Source organism: Haliaeetus albicilla, chromosome 2 (genome assembly GCF_947461875.1).
Source record: "Haliaeetus albicilla chromosome 2, bHalAlb1.1, whole genome shotgun sequence".
NCBI classification, from domain to species: Eukaryota; Metazoa; Chordata; class Aves; order Accipitriformes; family Accipitridae; genus Haliaeetus; species Haliaeetus albicilla.
The window spans coordinates 1,092,913-1,109,968 of NC_091484.1; the positions used below are offsets into that span (position 1 = coordinate 1,092,913).

The 17,056-nt window shown below is 48.8% G+C and overlaps 1 protein-coding gene across 1 annotated transcript in view; it reads left to right on the top strand.

Moving 5' to 3' along the window:
* Positions 1-10,900, top strand: part of CTNNBL1 (catenin beta like 1) — a 56,395-nt gene extending 45,495 nt beyond the window's left edge. The window contains exons 14-16 of the mRNA XM_069801149.1: positions 4,354-4,491; positions 5,104-5,176; positions 10,647-10,900. Of these exons, the coding sequence (XP_069657250.1) occupies positions 4,354-4,491; positions 5,104-5,176; positions 10,647-10,735 (300 nt within the window). The 3' untranslated portion in view covers positions 10,736-10,900. The remainder of the gene's footprint in view (positions 1-4,353; positions 4,492-5,103; positions 5,177-10,646) is intronic.
* The last annotated feature ends 6,156 nt before the right edge of the window (positions 10,901-17,056 follow it).

Sequence of the window (17,056 nt, forward strand, 5' to 3'; positions counted from 1 at the left end):
CTTGGCTTATTTTAGCGATCTGGTTTGTAGCCCAGCTCTTCAGCCTGTGGCAGTGAAGGTGTGGGAATAGTTGAGGGTAGAAGGGAGGGGAGGAATTTCTGAAGCCAGCTGTTTCTGAGAAGGAATGGTTGTAATGAAACTGCACCCTTAATCTGGACAGTGAAACAGGATGAGGTCCGCTGAGTCCCTTCTCAGTGTTACCCACGTGTCTGCTTCTGCGGAATCTATTTGGAAGTGATCAGAGGTGATAACTTAGTGATTACCCTAATTGCCATGTGAAACCCAGGAGCAAAGTCCATGTGAGCATTTGTCTCCAACACCTGATGCCTGTCTTAGCACTTTTCTCAGAGTTTTTAGTTAATGAAACCTAGAAAATATCTTGTCCCCGTCTCAAATTCTTTAATTCTTTCTGTAGGAAATGGTGCAAAATCCTATGGCTTTTAACTCCCTCTAAAATGAGGTATAATTACAGGCGGCAGCTATAGCCTTAGTGATCTCTAAAGATGATAGGAAAAGACAGGAGATGGTTTAATATTTTTATAGTTCCGCAGAAAATTATACTCAGCAGGTTTATTCGATAAAATATTCTCACCAGACACTTTGTGCTATAATGACTTACAAATTACATGCTAATTGTGCTACAGTTAAGTCATTCCATCCTTGAAAGGGAGAGGTGGAACTCCTAGCATGAGAGCAATGCCCACAGATTGGGATAACTGAAATAGGAATTTGTATTAGCCCAACATTTCAGTTCGGTTTAGAAAGGCTGAACTGCCTGGAGTTGTAGTGAGGGCAGGATGTAGTGTCCTGGCAGGGGCTGTGCTAGTGCAAGTGAAAAGAACACAACTGTGTTCACAGGAGGGTGTGCGCGTTCTGGAGCGTGGCTGAATTTGCACTGTCTGTACTGCGAGCTTTTCCAGCAAACGGCCAGCAAACTGAAGTGAGCTTTGAACTTTGATGCTGAGACTGGTGGGTCTTTTTAGATGACTGCCCTAACATGGTTCCCATTTCTTGCTGCTGAAGTTGAGCTCATGCTTTTGCAGGAGCTGCTGCTCTGTTTCTCCTGACCTGGAAGTGATGGTATGCTTTGTAGCAATCGCAATGAGCTTTTCAGCTCTTGCAGACTGGTGGCTCAATTTACAGAAATTCAAGTGTGTTTCCACTTCTAAGGCAGAAATGAAGAAAGTCCTTCCCATGGCAGAGGGCTCTGGTGGTTTCTTGTGTGGTTCTGAGGGCTTCTTGGTCACCTTGGTGTGACCTGGATACCTGCCTGCTCTCCTGGCTGCAGTAGAGTCCATGACCTGACGAGGGGTCAGTCCTAACTGTTCTGTGTTTCAAGGAAAACGGTGGTCAGTCTGCTGAAGACACTATGGGGTCCGCAGCCTCTGCATGTGAAAGAGGCTCCTGGGGAAATTGTTGTCATAGCTGTGAGCTGAAAGCATATGGTCCTAGGCAGTCCTTGTTATGATGGCGTGACTTCACCCGAGGCTTCTGCTTGCTCCTCTCCTGTTGCAAGTGTCGATTCCTGTCTCTTGCATATCCTTTTTGACCGAGGGCTTAGCGATGACCTTGATTTTACTATTAGCCTGTGGTCTGAAAGCACCTCCTGAGCATGGCTTGCATCACTTACCCCTCCCCAGCAATACAGACAGAAAGTAGTAAGGGGAGAGAATCTATACTTGGTGTAGGAGACAAGAGGTGTCTTTCTGCATGGGCACTGGGAGCCTTCCTGTCTCTGATGATCTGGAGCGGCCTCGCTATCCCACCTGGTGAGGAAGTAAAACCAGGATCCTCATGGTGTTCTTTGTTCTCGATCAGCGCCCGTCCCTTCTGCGCTGCCCAGCCTTGCTGTGTGTGCTGGGGAAGGTGAATGGTAGGTAAGGAAGGAGGAGGTTGCGGAGAATCTTTTGGGCCCTACTCCAGTGACTATGTGGAGCAGATGTGATCTTTTGTGTAGCATTGGCAGATCCATTGTGTCTTTAGGGTTTGAGCCTCTACTTGACACCTCGAGGCCTGTCAGTCCTGCCTCATTAGTGTGAGAGAAGCTCATTTTAGCTTCACAGAAGCCCATCTTATTGCTGTCTTCTCCCATCAGCAAGGGGCATCTCAGTACATATTGTTGGCAGATTAGAAATGGCATCTGAGTGCTCATTTGGAGGTTAGCAACTTGACAGCTTTGAAAGAGAGACAAAGTGGAAAGGTGGCTATTTGGTACTGTACTGGGAGGCAGATTAGCATTTAAAGGGTGGTTGTGGTTTAAAATAAAAAAGACTGTGAAAAGGCACCCTAAAACTGTACTTGTCTTCTAATTCATATCTGCTTAATTTACTGGCACAAAATAATCTTGCTTCTCTGTCTAGAGGGGCTGTTGTAACTGCTGCCTTCTCTGTGTAATCAAGACAGCAGTTGCCTGGATTCGGCTCCTGTGATCACCGTGCTTGGATCAGAATACAGAACAGACACGGTCTTTGTTTCCTGCTCTGGAGATTCAAAATCCTGGCCTGTTGATGTTTTTCTGTTCAGGAATTTAGCACTGTTGAGAAGAGTAGCCAGTAAGCATGTGTGCGGTGAGGAGGGTAAGCAGTAGTTCAGGAATTGTCGTCCTTCTGGAATGTTTTTTTTTGATATTTCAGTTAATGGCTTCCAATCTCTTGCTAGCCAGAGTCAACATTGTTTAGCTTCAGAGACCAGATTTGATCAGATTCAAGCAATTTGGCGTGGATGTAGGGTGAGGAAAGTCACTCCTTGCACAAAAATTGGATTTTTCTTTTTGCTGTCAAGAGCTGTCAACTTGCCCCCAAGTTTTGCCCAGTCATGTCTGTGCCCATGATTTTGAGAAACTGGAGTAAATTAGTTGTGCAAATGCTGGAGTATACAGGATCTGATGCTAAAGCATCCTGGAGTGTAGCCAAAACAGTTGACTTTATGGCACTGGTAACTAGGTATTGTTTTTTAAACTTCACTTGTTCTTTCACTGGCAAACTAGATTTCTAGGAGGAAAGAAAAAGTATTTCATTATGTATGTTTTCCTCTCACTTTTGGCATGCAGTGGTAAATAGCTGTACTTCTAAGTCACTTAATCAGATTTCTGTACGATGACCATCCACTGTACTCTCTCCAGTGAGAAGTGCACAGGGTTAATTTTCCTTCTTGAGCCTAAAAGATTCTACCTATAATCAGATGCGAGGACTTGGCTTGACAAAACAGGAAAATTTGGTAGCCTAAATCAGCTTTGGTGCTGGTGACATTGCGTGTGTTTGCCTGGAGCCTGTGCACCCCGAGGAAGCACTTCTTGTTGAGCATTACAGGTACAGTGCTCTCACTGGTGATGGCTCTAATGAGAAAATATTGCTCCACTGGTGTGTGCCCACCTGCCAGCCGGCTGCATAATAAATCACACAAGCTGCAGCGAGCTAGCAGGGTCTGACAAGCTGCTTCCTTTATTTAAGAGCAAAACCAAAAAACAAACCCCAAAATGCAAAAGGTCACACATGACATCAGTTATTTTGGCCTGTCAGTCTCCATGAAAATGGATGGCGGGTTTAGCCGTTGGATGTGGCCGGCCTTTCTTGGGAGAAAACTGCTCTGAGCTTATTGCCGGGCTCCTTTTGCCAGTGTTTTGAAGATGCTCTGTCTGAACAAGATGAATGGAATGGCCTCTTGTGTTCTGCCTTTGGCCTCTGTTTGGGCAGGTCTTGCTAGTGAAACACCGTATGTGCAGAGGAAGAACGAACTGTCGGCATTCCCGGGGAAGCCAGTGGTCTTCTGCTAACAGACCCTGGCTAGGGTTTGGCCCTGTCAGTATCGCTAACAAATGAAGCTGGAAGAGCAAGGCTGGGCATGGTAAAGCTGTACTTGTGCAGAATGTTTGGACCTGGTTTCTCATTCATCAGTCGATAATGAAGTTGGAAGCCTGATAGGTCTTTGAATCTGCTGGAGTCATGTTCTGCACTGCTTAACAGCACCCTCAAATGGCCAGTAAAAGAGCAGGTTTTTTGTTCCATTTTGACAAAGAACTTATAAATAATAGATACACTGGTTTGTTCCATATTCACAGTCTCTAATCACTCAATTTAGAAATGTAATTTGTGTGTTTAAATTAAAATTTTAATTTGCAGATGGACACACTTCACAACCAGCAAAGGCAAAACCTTGTTCAAAACTGAATGAAATGTTTTGTGAATTTAAATGAATTATTAAAAGTACTTCTTTGGCGAGAAATATATGTATGTTAATGTTTTGGGGAACAAAGCGTTTCTTAAGAAATTGCAGATATCACCAACATTTTGCCACTGCTAATGGGAAGTACTTTGAGAGACAATCATCATACCTTTTCTTTGTGTTGCTTTACAGGACATGGTGCGTCGGGGAGAGATAATAGACGATGACATGGAAGATGAATTCTATCTCCGTCGCCTGGATGCTGGTCTCTTTGTTCTACAGCTCATTTGTTACATCATGGCAGAGATCTGTAATGCCAATGTTCCCCAGGTAAAGCTATATACAAGGTTGTCAGATCATCTGTGTTTCTATCCATGATACAGACAAGACTCTAAATCCTTATAAATACTTCCTCGTTGAATAATCTTCTCTCTAATTCCCTTTTTTTGGAGGAAACCTCCTGCTTATTGCACTTGTATCCATACAGCTTCAAGTTATAGAAGTTAGGAGGGCATTAGTGGGTACAGAAGCTGATCATTGTCACTGAATTCATACAGTCTGCCATAAGTGAGGTCACAGTTTGAAATGGAAAGGCCCTATGTATGCCACTACTGAGAGAGTAGTGGAAGGGGACATTCTCTCAGAAGCTCTCACGAAGGCAGACTACAGCAGGTGACTTTTCTTGATCTGTGCAAAATACTGCATCTCTGCTGGTGTGAATACACTGGGGTTTGTGAATATGTTCTGTGGTTACTTGTATCTGTGCCACATGCCTTCCTGAATGTTCTGAGTAGGTGTTCTGGGACTGTGGACTAGCAAGGCTAGTTGGGTTTTGTGGTGATGAGGGTTTCTGCTCTTCCCTCAAAGTGGGAGAAAGTGGGGCTGTGCATGGTTTTGTGTTGTATTGAAGATTATTTTCTTCTCTTTCCTATCCCCTATCAGATTCGTCAGAGAGTCCATCAGATTCTGAACATGAGAGGCAGCTCCATTAAAATTGTTCGACACATCCTAAAGGGTGAGTTGAGATATTCCTATGCGTGTGCCTCCTCTCTACCAGGGACAGCTCGGTCATCACTTTGTAGGATGAGTGTTCACATGTAACTCTCCTTGACTTCATGAGCATCTTCAGGCAGCAGTTGAGTAGTGTTCTGAGATTTGGGCAGGGCTAGAATCACCCTGATAAGAGGCATGTTTTACCTTGGAGTTAGGACACTTGCTGTTGTCTGCTGTTGTGGAACAGCACACCACTTCATGCTGCCATCAGCTACAGACTGGCTGGAACTCACTGCTGACATTAACGCTAGAGTAAATATTTAAGGGAAGTGTGTATGCATGCTAGAGGGAAGAATAGTGGAGTCTCATCTTTCATTAACATGGCCCTGCACTTTACCATCTGCACCATATTAGTATCCGTGGTGTATTTGTCTTGTTCTTAGTGTCAGATTAATATGGATTATAGCATTAAAGTATCCTCTGTAGCTTTAAAATGTAGCTGTTGTGATTTGCAATCCCAGTTTTAAAGTACTGCTTGTTATTTTTAATGCTTATGTTGAATTAGAGCAATGCTTATTTGAGCTGTGGCCCTCATCTGTAGCCTGCTGTCCTTCAGCAGAAGCAGCCAATTGATCTGGGGAAGAAGAGGACAGGGCTCAGACTCTCTCCACAGCCCCCTCCGAGCTGTGAGGCTTAGCTAGAACAGCTGGTAATCTGCTGCCCACAGGAGGTGCCTCCTTATTTAAAAGAGGGTTGTGTGGGATGTGTCTGCTCCCGAGGGGCTGTGTTGTTTTTGGTGAGGGGTGAGGAGTCTTTCCTTCTCTTCTGGAGAGAAAGGAAGGTTGGCAGCATCTCCAGGAGTACTGGGCTGTGGGTTGTGTTGTTTCGATGTCTCTGCTTTCTTTGGGAATAACAAATGGTGTTCTCCTGGCCTTTTCTTCCCCGCCCTCAACACTGGCAGGTAAAGGCAGCGTTTTTCTTGCAGGTCCTGTTGGTTTTCTCCCTTCCCATATGCAGGAAAGAAGGGGATCAGAAGGATGGCTGGTGTGACGAAATTAAGAGTGATTTTCTGACAGTGTGAGATTACCTGCAGCTATAGGCAATCTCTTTGGCCCTTGTCCTTTGCCAGCAAGTGCAAGTTTATGCCTGGTGATGAACAGGGAGGACTGGATAGGATGTCTTTTCTGCTTTTAATTATGATACTTGACAATTCCTGCCTCCAAACTGTCCGTTTCCAACTTGGAGCATGGCACACATCTGCTTTCGGATTCACATGCTTGACCTAGGCCATGGGTGCCCATGGGATTTGTCTGCACACCTTGCTGTATTTACACACCTCACGTTCATGTCTTTGGTTTGTTGATTTACATACTAAGCTGAATTGGAGGGCAGCTGCATTAAAATTTCATGTGATTCTTTCTTTCACAGACAGTGACTTGCATTGTGAAACTTTTTCAGTGGTTTTATCATGTCTTGCAAGCTACGGATTGTACAGCAGGCTCGGTACTCTCAGCGGTAATGCGTTCTCTGCCTGGCTTGTTAATAATACAGGTGATGGATACAGTATTTGGGGCTCTGTCTTCAGCTCTCCCCAACTCTTATGCTTGCCAGTTTTAGAGACTTTTGCCATCACAGTTGTCAATGACCTTAGAAATAAATTTGTTGGTGGGCCCTTGTGAACTACTGCAGTGGGGCCCAGAAGATTCCTGGCAGATAGGAGCACCACCAAGCTTATCTGCAGTCTGTGCTGATGAAATTTAAGTTTCTTGGTAGTTGCCCACCTATGTCCAAATATGTTGTCAGTGTAGATTCACCAACTTTTAACAGAAGTGACACCACGGACAAGCACCTGCCTCTCAAGAGGAGTTGGTTCATTGAACACAGCTTGCCTGTTGGAGTAGTTTGGTTGCAGACCCCAGAAGCATGCCTCCTGGGGGGCCAGCGGGGGATTTCCAAAATTTAATTGGTGTCTGAACTGTAGGACTCTATCCCAAATGACTGAGAGGTCGGGAGCCTTAAGCCTTGGCTGAAGTGTTTCCAGGCCACTTTCTAACTTGCTCTCAGGACAGATGAGGGCTGGTTTATTTTTACTTTTCGTTCAGTGTTTTGCTCTTGTTCAGTTTTTATTTTCTATTTTTGCATACTAATTAGATGCTTGGTTTTTAGTTTGATTTTTATGGCCTACATATTCTCCATGTTTCTCTGGCAACCTGACAGCTGATGGATCCCTTGGGGTTGCTCAGAATTACTTATGATGCAAGCGAGGAAGCAAGACTGTTTTCTTATGGTAGGGCTTTTGAGGGGGAGGATTGGGCAGGGAATAACTGAAGGTTCATTAAATGCATTTCTGCAGGCTGACCAGTCCTGCCACAGTTCCCTTTTCTTGAAGATCAAGCATTAGTTGCAATGGGACAGTTACCTTATCCTTTGGAAAAAAGTGACTGAACAATGTGTGGCTTGGCTGGGGGTTGATTTTGGGACGGAGACTCGTCTTCATGACAGCAAGTAGTGTCTATATCTTGGGGCAGTTCTTGGTCTCCGTCTCTCTCATCGGGAATGGAGCGAGGCACAGACCTCCCTAAAGAGCGATCCTCGGCCTTGGAACGGGAAAGCACACCGTTCCTTACAGACCCGGAGAGACCAGCCTTTGGTACCTGCTCCCTTTGGGGAGCTGCTCTCAGAGGAGCCCTGCAGGAACTGAGGTGCAGAGGTCCCTTCCCAGAAGCACTGAGTTGTGATACCTGGTTAAACACCTGGTTTCATTGAAGGTAGTGGGCACATCACGGAGCCAGGAAGGTGGAATGCCTATTGAATGTTATAAAACAAACCTGTTAGCATGGGTAATCAAAAAGAAAAGGTAGGTATGTTATGAGGACTGTGCTAAATTTGGCCTGTGGTCCCTCAGTATGTGCAGGCTTTATAGCTTCCAATATCCATTACAAGCTTCAATATTTCCCTATTGATTTTTACTGTTCTGTAACCATTGTATTTTGTCTAATGAAGCAGAAACCAATCTTAGGTCCTTTCCCTTTGTGTAGCTACAGCAGTGTGTAAGCTCTGTTTAACTGTTGGCAGGGGGAGCTTACATCTGATTTTTTTTTTTTTTGCTGTCTCACTGAAGTCATGGCATTTTAAATAAAAAAGTAAATACATAAAACCTCAGTGGGAGATTATTTTTTTTTTTTGAGCCTGGTTTTGGGGGTTTTATCTGGTCGGTTCAAATTAATATTAGCAACTGTTGGTAACCCAGTAAACAGTCTGCCTTGGGAGTCACTGGGATTTTAGTCTTACGAAGCCTAAATATTTAGAAGAAAAAATGCTGAGCTTTTGGACAAGATTAGAGGAATTTGTGGCTTGCTTTTGTCTGAGTGATCTCACTGGGACAATAGAAGGGCTGTGTCATTAGTGGCGCTTGGCAGTTTCCCTGCTAGAGTTGTATGTTCAAGTACTTGAGCAGTCCTTAAAGCTAAAACTGGAGCTGGGCCACAAGCCCACTGCCTGCGGTGCGGATGCTTCGAGCGCAGAGCTCTGCCTGCAGCCAGGGCCGACCCGGGCTGCCCCAGCGCTGTGCCAGGCTCAGAGACCACGTCCGTCCCTCACGTGGGTATCCTGAGCTGTCAAGAGGTAGCGGCAGGCAAGGAAGCGTTGCCCTTGGGCTGCAATAAACACAGGCAATTGCAGTTGCTGCATCTGTTTCAGAGGCACTTACTCTGACAAAGCACAGAAAGAGCTCGTTGGGGACAGAGCCTGCTCCTTCACGAGCTCCCCGTGGAGGCACAGCTGCTGACGGAAAGCTCCGGTACTGCCTGAAGGGGACAGGAGAACCTGAGCTGAACGCTGGCCTTAGCTGTCGCTTTATTCTGGGAAGGTAACCCCGTCTCTGCCGCAGTGGGGTTTATCTCCTGCCAGAAGCGGGTGGCAGGTTTTGATCCCCAGCTGCTGTGGCGCAGCCTTTTGCTACAGCGTGCAAACCACAGCTGAGCTGACACCAGGCTGCTGGGGCCTTGCCCTTATGCAATTAGCCAATATGTAGGTAGCTACAACGAATCTACTAGCTTGCTGCTGTCTTCATTAAGTGCGATGGAGAGTTTCCCCTCCATCTGAGGGAAGAGTGCCCTGTGCTGGTCCCCCTTCTCCAGGATGGCGAGGAGGTCAGGTTCACTTGCAGCAAACCTCAGTGTTACCTGCCTGCTCTTGTTACGGGTACTGTAGCAGTTTATAAATATTAAAAGGATTTATCCCAGAGGCCCTGGCAAAGAACTCTGCTTCTTGTACATGGAGAGAGAGTGCACGCAGGAGGGAAGACTCCCACATCAGCTAACTTCTCCCTGTCCTCACTCTTTTCAGTGCTCTTATAATAAAGGCTTTGATGGAGCTCAAAAGCATGTAGCAGGGCTGAACGTATAAATATTAAAGCAAACTTTCTACAGCAACTTACCATTCAGATGCTGAATACAAGCTGTTCTATTTGTTTAGGAAGAAGGGAAGGAATGCGAGAAGGTGGAGGCTGGAAAACACTGTCTAACCAGGCAGTCTGCTCCTGATCTACTAAGATTTGTTCAGCTCCCTGCTTTCGCAGCTCAAAACCTGCTTTTCATTTTTTCTTTTTAAACCATCTTTGAATATGCAGGTTCTGGTGGCTGGAAGGAGGGAGCTGGTACGGGAATGAGAGCTGCCAGCTTTAAATGAATGTCAGGAAGGAGAGCTGCAGAGGAAATTTTTGGTTCCATGGTGTTTGGCTGTGTACATGGATGGGCAAGACCTTGGTCAGGGTCTAGTATCCTCTGCCTGAAGACAGGGAGTTTCTTTAGTAGTTGAATCTGAACTGGTGTGTTTTCTTCCATATGGGTTAAAAGCACTTGTAGATTGGGGAATTGGTCTCCACTTGACAAAAAATCCTCATTCGGGATGCTTGGACAACAGACAGGTGAAACCCAGGGTTAGCAATGTTTAACAGTTGTGTAACACCCCCTGCCTGACCTTCCCTGATGATACTCAGCGTTAAAAGGCACCTGGAAAGCCAGCATTGTCCAGGACTGTTTGCATTTCTTGGGCTGAAAGAGGCCAGTGATGTGACTGTCTGGTTCAAACAGCTGCCAGCGCGCTGCTCCTTTGGGATAACAGAGGAGTTGGAAGGAGCGCCTGGACAGTCACCTTTCTGAATGGTTAGACACCAGGGAATGGGTACTGCCTCTGGGTGCTAGTGTCTGCCTGGGCTTGCTGAGCTGCTTAGTGATGAGAGCAGGATGTTGCTGCTACGGTCTCTGTTTGCTACAAAAGCTTTTAATGAGGGGTCAGTAGATGTTTATTATGCAAAGCTTTAACCCTGGGGACGGGGAGAAAAACCATCAATGCTCCTTGCATAAATTCTCATTCAGTTGTTTGCAGTGGACGCAGATTTAGATTCTGCTGTGGTATCTGCAAGAGAAGTTGCCCATCGTTCATTAGTGTCTCACTCAAAGCCTGTTGTCTGTCTGCTTTCTCCCCTACAGAGTACGCGGAGAACATCGGGGATGGGAAGAACCAGGAGTTTCGGGAGAGTGAGCAGAAGCGGATCCTGGATCTGCTGGAGAATTTCTGAGGGCTCGGGGGCCAAAATCTGTGTGCCCACAAGGATGCGACATCTGGTTCTCTCTCCTTCTGCTGCCCTCCTCCAGCCTTGATTGCACGATAAAAGTGACGTTTCTATGAAACTGCTTCTAAATGGGATTTTGGAGATATTAAAGATAGTTTGCTTTTTTTTTAATTTCTTGTTTGTTATTTAAGTAGTTTGCTGTGAGTGGGATTGCAGCTGCATACCTTGCAGTAGGGCAGCCATAAGTCAAACTGCAGTGATCAGTGTGAAACAATACAACGGTGTATGTGTTAGAGGGAGGGTAAAGAGGAAGCCCAGATAACTTGGAGACAATCTCTTGAGCTATTCCAGCATGATACATTAATGAAAATGTACAACCCATTGTACAGACATAAGCTGGAGAGGATGAGGCGGCGGTATGTGTCCAGTTCAACTGTTCTTCAGTGGCAGAGGGTAACCAGGGATCAAGCACATTAGCCGTTCCTGCTTAATCTTCCCAAAGGTGAGTCAGAATTGAAGGCAAGTTTTGGCACAGGCCGGTCAGCCGTCAGCCTTCCTGAAGGGGATGTTGGAGTGAGTCTGTCCAGGTTATACTCAAAACTAAGAGGGAGGGTAAATAATCAGTGAAATGCCCAAATGCAGTTGGCTTCCTTTCGCAGTTGGCTTTAGGTCTTGCCTGTGCTTGTTCTGTAGAAAATCACTATTCTAATTCTTGAACTGGGAGGCTGGCTTTTTATAGCAGCAATAAGCTCACCAATAGAAGAGGGAAAACCCCACTCTTGCAGCCTTTTGCCGGTGCGCTGTGGGAGCTGCAGAAAGACCAAGTGATTTGCCTCTGACCGACTGACTGATTGCAGTGGAACAGACCGCAGCTCATTTTTCCGTTACCCTTCTGCGCTTGCAGTGTAATTTCAGATGTCAGTGTGCCAAACCCCACCGCTTCGCCGAGCAGTGACTCCCAACTGGGACAAGAAGTAGCTGAGAATATTTTCCCGCATCCTCTTTTCTTCTGCTAAAGTTAATGACTGCCATCACAAAACATCGCGGCTCCAGCAAGCTGGGCCTTGCCTAATTTAGAGAGATTTGCATGCTGGCAGCATTCATTTTTTATCTCCAAGAAAAATGCATTGTCAGGGAAGCTTAAAGGCTTCCTTCAATCATGACTGCGTAGGCGCTGCTGACCTGGGTGCTATCAAACACTGTTATTCAGGGGATCAACATGGAAGTCGTGGTTCCGGCAGCCACAAAAAGCTGCAAAAATACATTTTTGGTGCAGAACTTGTTTGAATTCCTCATTTCTTTCTTCTGTCTTCAACCCGCTTCCTTAAAGGTTTCCTCCTTTATCTTTCAGATGTATTTAGTTTTTTGCTTGAGTGTGGGAATTGTTCCCTTTCCACACCACAGGCAGTGGATTTGTGGCCAAAGCTGGTCTCTGGTTTTCCTCCTGGAAGATGGTCTGTTGTTCCCTGTCTCACAGTATGCTTGTGTTTGAAAAGCTGAGGAGAAAGGGAGGGCGTGAGGGAGGAGGTTTGAGGCAGAACTGAAAGGGGACTTAATGAATGTGAAACAGCTTTGACTGAAAAGTAGGGGCCGCGTATCTGGGAGGGGATAAAGGGCAGGGAGGATCTTGACAATAGGACTATAAACTGCCTGAGTACAAGGTAAGTTTTTTAGATCTAAATGTACCATCTTTAATCTGGTTTTACTGTGCTCGCCGCACGTGTGTATGTGCGATCCTTTCAGTGCGCAGTTAGTGACCTGGTGCGGGTGTGCGGGGCACGATCGCTGCTCTGAGTTGGCTCCTCTCGATGGGGAAGACCTCCAGAGGCGCCTGACAGGAGTGAAACCCCTCTCCTGTGTTGCTGCTTCAGCTGGAGTTTTGCTTTCAGAAAGTAAATGTCTCCTCCTTTACCATTTCCATTCTAGATGCATTAGCTGGGTTACTAAATATGGAGACTGGGCTGAAAATCATTCCCTGCTTTAATGGCTGGCCGGCTCGCTTTCTGGGAGCGGTGCTGCTGGAGGGAGCTCAGGCTGCTCATAATGAATGTTCCTCTTGTATAAGACAGCTTTTCTTTGATTGTTTTTTTCCCTTTTGTAATTTGTTAGCTCTTCAAAGCGCTTCACCAAATCCTTTAAGTCTCTGGATAGTTCACTGAAAGAATTGGTATTGAAGCAGTGGTGATTTAACGTGGTGTGTACCCTGTGATTACGTGGGGTACTGCTGCTTCTGCCGGGATGAGACCCGCTCTTAGAGCGGGTATTTGGAGCTAGAAACGAGCCCAAGCTTCAATGACTTTCACTGGGTTGTTTCAGGGTGGTTTTCTTCTGGATTTTTGCATTTGCTCCATGTCAGTCGCTGCCACAGTGGGTTGTGCCAGTGAATGCGTCTTGGGAGCATTTGTGTCAAGGAACAGGGGCAGAAGGAACCAAAAGCTTGGTGCCAGAGCAGTGCCATGGCGTGCAGGTTTGCTGGGCTCCCGGAGCAGCGGGGAAGGGTCCCGGCGTTGCTCCGGGTGCCAGCGGTCAGTGCTGTCCCCGCTCGGGAGAAGGGTCACAACTTTGCCACCTGGAATAGGGACAACAGGTGATGGGGACTGGGGCTCAGCACCATCCTGTGAGCTGGTGTTCCCTGTGCCTGGCAGGACAGGCTGCAAAGGGGTGACTGGGACATGGGATGGCTGCTGCCGGAGCCACTGCCGGAGCCGCTGCCCGCTCTCTGGTGGGCCACAGGAGGACCCAATGCCTGTGCTGCGGCATGAGCCAGGGCGGCACTGGGAGAGCGCAGGACATGGTGCCATCCCCTGCACTGTCCCTCGCGGTTCCCATGGCCAGCGGGGCCCTGCTGTGATGCTGCACCGCGTCGTGCCATGCTGCAGTCGCAGCCCTCCCCAGGGCTCCCAGCGGGCACAGGAGCCCGCTGCTGAGCAGCCAGATGGCAGCGGCAGCTCCTGCACCAGCGGGACAGCCTGGCCTAGGGAGAAGGAACACCTTGCGTGGAGTGTTTTCACTTACTTTTTTCTTCCTGAGCTGAAGGAGATACTTGCGGGATCACAAAAAAGTCAAAATGCCTGTGCCTACCTGAGCACAGCCCAACTGTCACGTCTCTCTGTGACAGATAAAGATGTTCCAGATGTTGCAGAGGAATTAGCACAGAGCTTGTTATTGCAAGTCAGGCTTTTACAAGACAGATGATGAATTATTCTCTTCTCCTAATTTCCAAACTCTTTCAGAGGGAGGAACCCCACTGCACAGAAGTTAGGATCCTCTGCCTGGTGGTCCCAGTGTGCCAGAGGGACTGGAAGCAGCTCCCTGCCCGGTCTGGGATGTATAAAACCCGTTATCTTATACAAAACCCTGGTAAAGCACAAAAAAACCCATTTAGCATCACCAAGGCCTGCTGGGTGTTGGAGACCCGGGGTGCTGCATCAGGGTCTTGCTCTCCAGCACCCCGGCACAGACAGGAGGTCGGACCCCCCCACTGCTGCCTGCGCTCCCCCCGCTCCCGGGACCGTCCTGATCCATGGGTTGGCCTCTGGGCTTGCATTGCCGCTTGTAATGCCTGTGCCTGGAGAAATCCCTGCTCCGTAAATATTTTCAGCAGATAAATAATGAAATTTGGTGAGGAGAGGGAGATGCACTGAAAGAGGGTGATGAACAATAAATCGTGATCTTGGTTTGGGCCTGTGGGAGCTGAGCTGTGCTCTCAAGAGCAGATTTTATCAGTGCGGTGCCTGGGGCAGGGATGTTGCTTTGTGCCTCTCCTGTGGTCCGGGGACCCTTCGGCACCCGGCTCCGCCACGCACCTGCGCCCCGACCGCAGGCCTTGCTGCCAGGAGATGCCGGATCCTCTGCCTTGGTCCTTGGGATGGGCTGGATGCCCACCTGGGCCTGCTGTTATTAATTAAGATAATTATTCAGCTTAATGTGCCGCTGCAGGCCAGCTCATTTTTGCTGTAATGTTGAGCAGCACAGAAAAGCCTTGGAGGTATGAGGACGGGCGCCATGAGTCTTAGCAGCTGTGGAGAATGTCGTTATTGTAATTGGGGGAGGATTAAAAGGTTGAGCTAATAACAGATTTTTCTTAATGAAGCATTTGTAGGTTGTGGACATTGGGGTTTGTTCCCTGGTTTAACCCCTTCTGATTTTTTTGGCCCTGGGTTAAAGGTCAGGGGCAGCAGCATCACTGTTGGCGTTTGGGCTAAATGTGGTTTTTGGGAGTGGGGCGAGGGAACGGCGCAGACCCAGGCAGCACCCGCCGGGCTTCGAGCTGCTGGAGGCAACGGCGGGAGCATCTCACGAGGTGACGGGAGCCAGGCAGCTTTGGTTCCGCTGCGAGCCCTCGGCACGTCGATCCCCGTGTGCCGGCGGCGCTGGGTGGAAGACGGGGCGGCCCCAGGGGCTCGGAGGTGGTGGGAGATCTCGCGTACAGGGAGATGCTAAAACCTTCCCAAGGCAGGGATGGCCGGTGCGGCGCCACGCCGGGGAGCAGGAGCAGAGGCCGGAGTTTCGAACGAACCCGGCATGGGTTTCGGGCAGGACACGGAGCTGATGCGCCCGGTGCTGCCTGCGCTCTGCCTGCTCTGCGGGGACAGGCAGAGCTGCTGCCCGTGCTCTGGGTGCCGGGCCGGGCTGCGGCACGGAGGCAGCGGAGCGTGCGGGGAGAGAGACCAATCTTCATCGCGCCTCTCGTTGGGTCGTGTTTTCTTGTCTCTGATTGTAAACAGATTTGACTAAAGAGGTAAATTAGAAGTTAATTAGAGGGAACATGATTGATGAGGCACTCTGGTGATGGGGAGGTAGGAAACTTGCACTCTGAGAGAAAGGAGAGGGGAGGGTGTTCCGCAGCAGGACTGTCACCCTTCGCCCCCGCGTTGCCCCACGCTCCCCCTTCCTTCTGCAGTGGAGCCCTGGGACGCCGTGTCGGGGGCTCTGCTCCCCTGGGGAAGCCTGAGGCCGGCTGCGGGCAGCGGCTGCTGCAGGAGGGGATGTAAGCCCATCACCTGGGCATCTGGGCTGTGCAAGGGCACTGATCCAGGTTGGGTACTGGGTGCACGAGGCTGCTGAGCACCAGCGCAGGATTTGGAAAGCAGGAGAGCAGCAAGGGACGGGGGAGATGCCGTCCCCGGTTTGCAGGGCCATGGGTTCCCTCTGTGCTCCCTGCCGGCGCTCACCCCAGTGGGGTTTGCCCAGTCCGGGGCTGGTCTGGGCTCTGCTGGGGCTGGGACGAATCCTGGGGAAGCCGGTGCGGGAAGAAGGTGGCAGAGGGATGGTTACACCGGCCCTGTGGTGGGTTATGGGGTGGGAGCCCCGGCGCAGACGGCAGCAGGGAAGGTGTCGGATCCCAGCTGCAGAAATGCTGGTTTCCTCCCGCCAGGAGCAGCAGGAGCTGGCGGTGCTTCCCCACGGCCGCAGGAGACGGGCACCGTCCTCGACACATGTCTGAATCCATCTTCAGCTCCGCTCCCAGCTGAGCCTCTCTAAATGGGGAGAAATGAGTGCAAATCGTGACTGAGGAATATATCTTGACATCCTGGTAGAGAGACCCAGGCTGCACTAAATACAAAGAGACACTGTCAAAATTGGGAAACAAACCTTCAACAGCACAAATAAGTCACTTAAACTATTGATTTTTTAATTTTTTTTTTAATAATTTTCTTCTTTTAAGACCCCTGGGTTTCAGGGAAGGCTTTTCTTATATGGCAGTAAATAATCTGGAGGGGGAAGGGGTGGTTATTTTGATCTTTTTGGTCCTTAAGACAGTGATTTGAAAAGAGGGAACTGTTGCCAAAATGATTGACACCTGTGACAGCACTTCTCTCCAGTGGGTTCTGCAAAGGAGGAAGGAGTTAATGGTCTGGAAGTGGGTATGAATCGTTCTCTGAAGAAGTAATTTTCTTCTGAATTTTATGCTTTGGATAACATTCCCTGCATGGCGGCTGCTCTGGGCAGAGACCCGTGACTCCCAAAGCCCCTGCGCGCTGGGTGGAGGTTCCCACCACCTTCCCCTGCGCCGTGCCGGGACCCCCAGGGTTCCCCAGGGCGGGGGGCCAGGGTCGCGGCGCTGCGGCTGTCCCCGAGCTGGGCAGGGGGACGGAGCCCCTGCACTTCCATGCCCCGTCCGTGAGGCCCTGGTGCTCTCCCAGCCGGGTCATGCCGCTGGAAAGGGCTGTGCCAGTAGCGGCGTGAGGAGCCCGTGGTGGTTCTGGGGTCTGAACCCAGCAGCTGGTGTGTCTGGAGCAGGATTCCCTCTACCCGAAACCCTCTCCCAGGCCTGCCTGCCCACTTGAGTTGGTTTTTTTTTAATTATTACTTTTTGTTGTTATG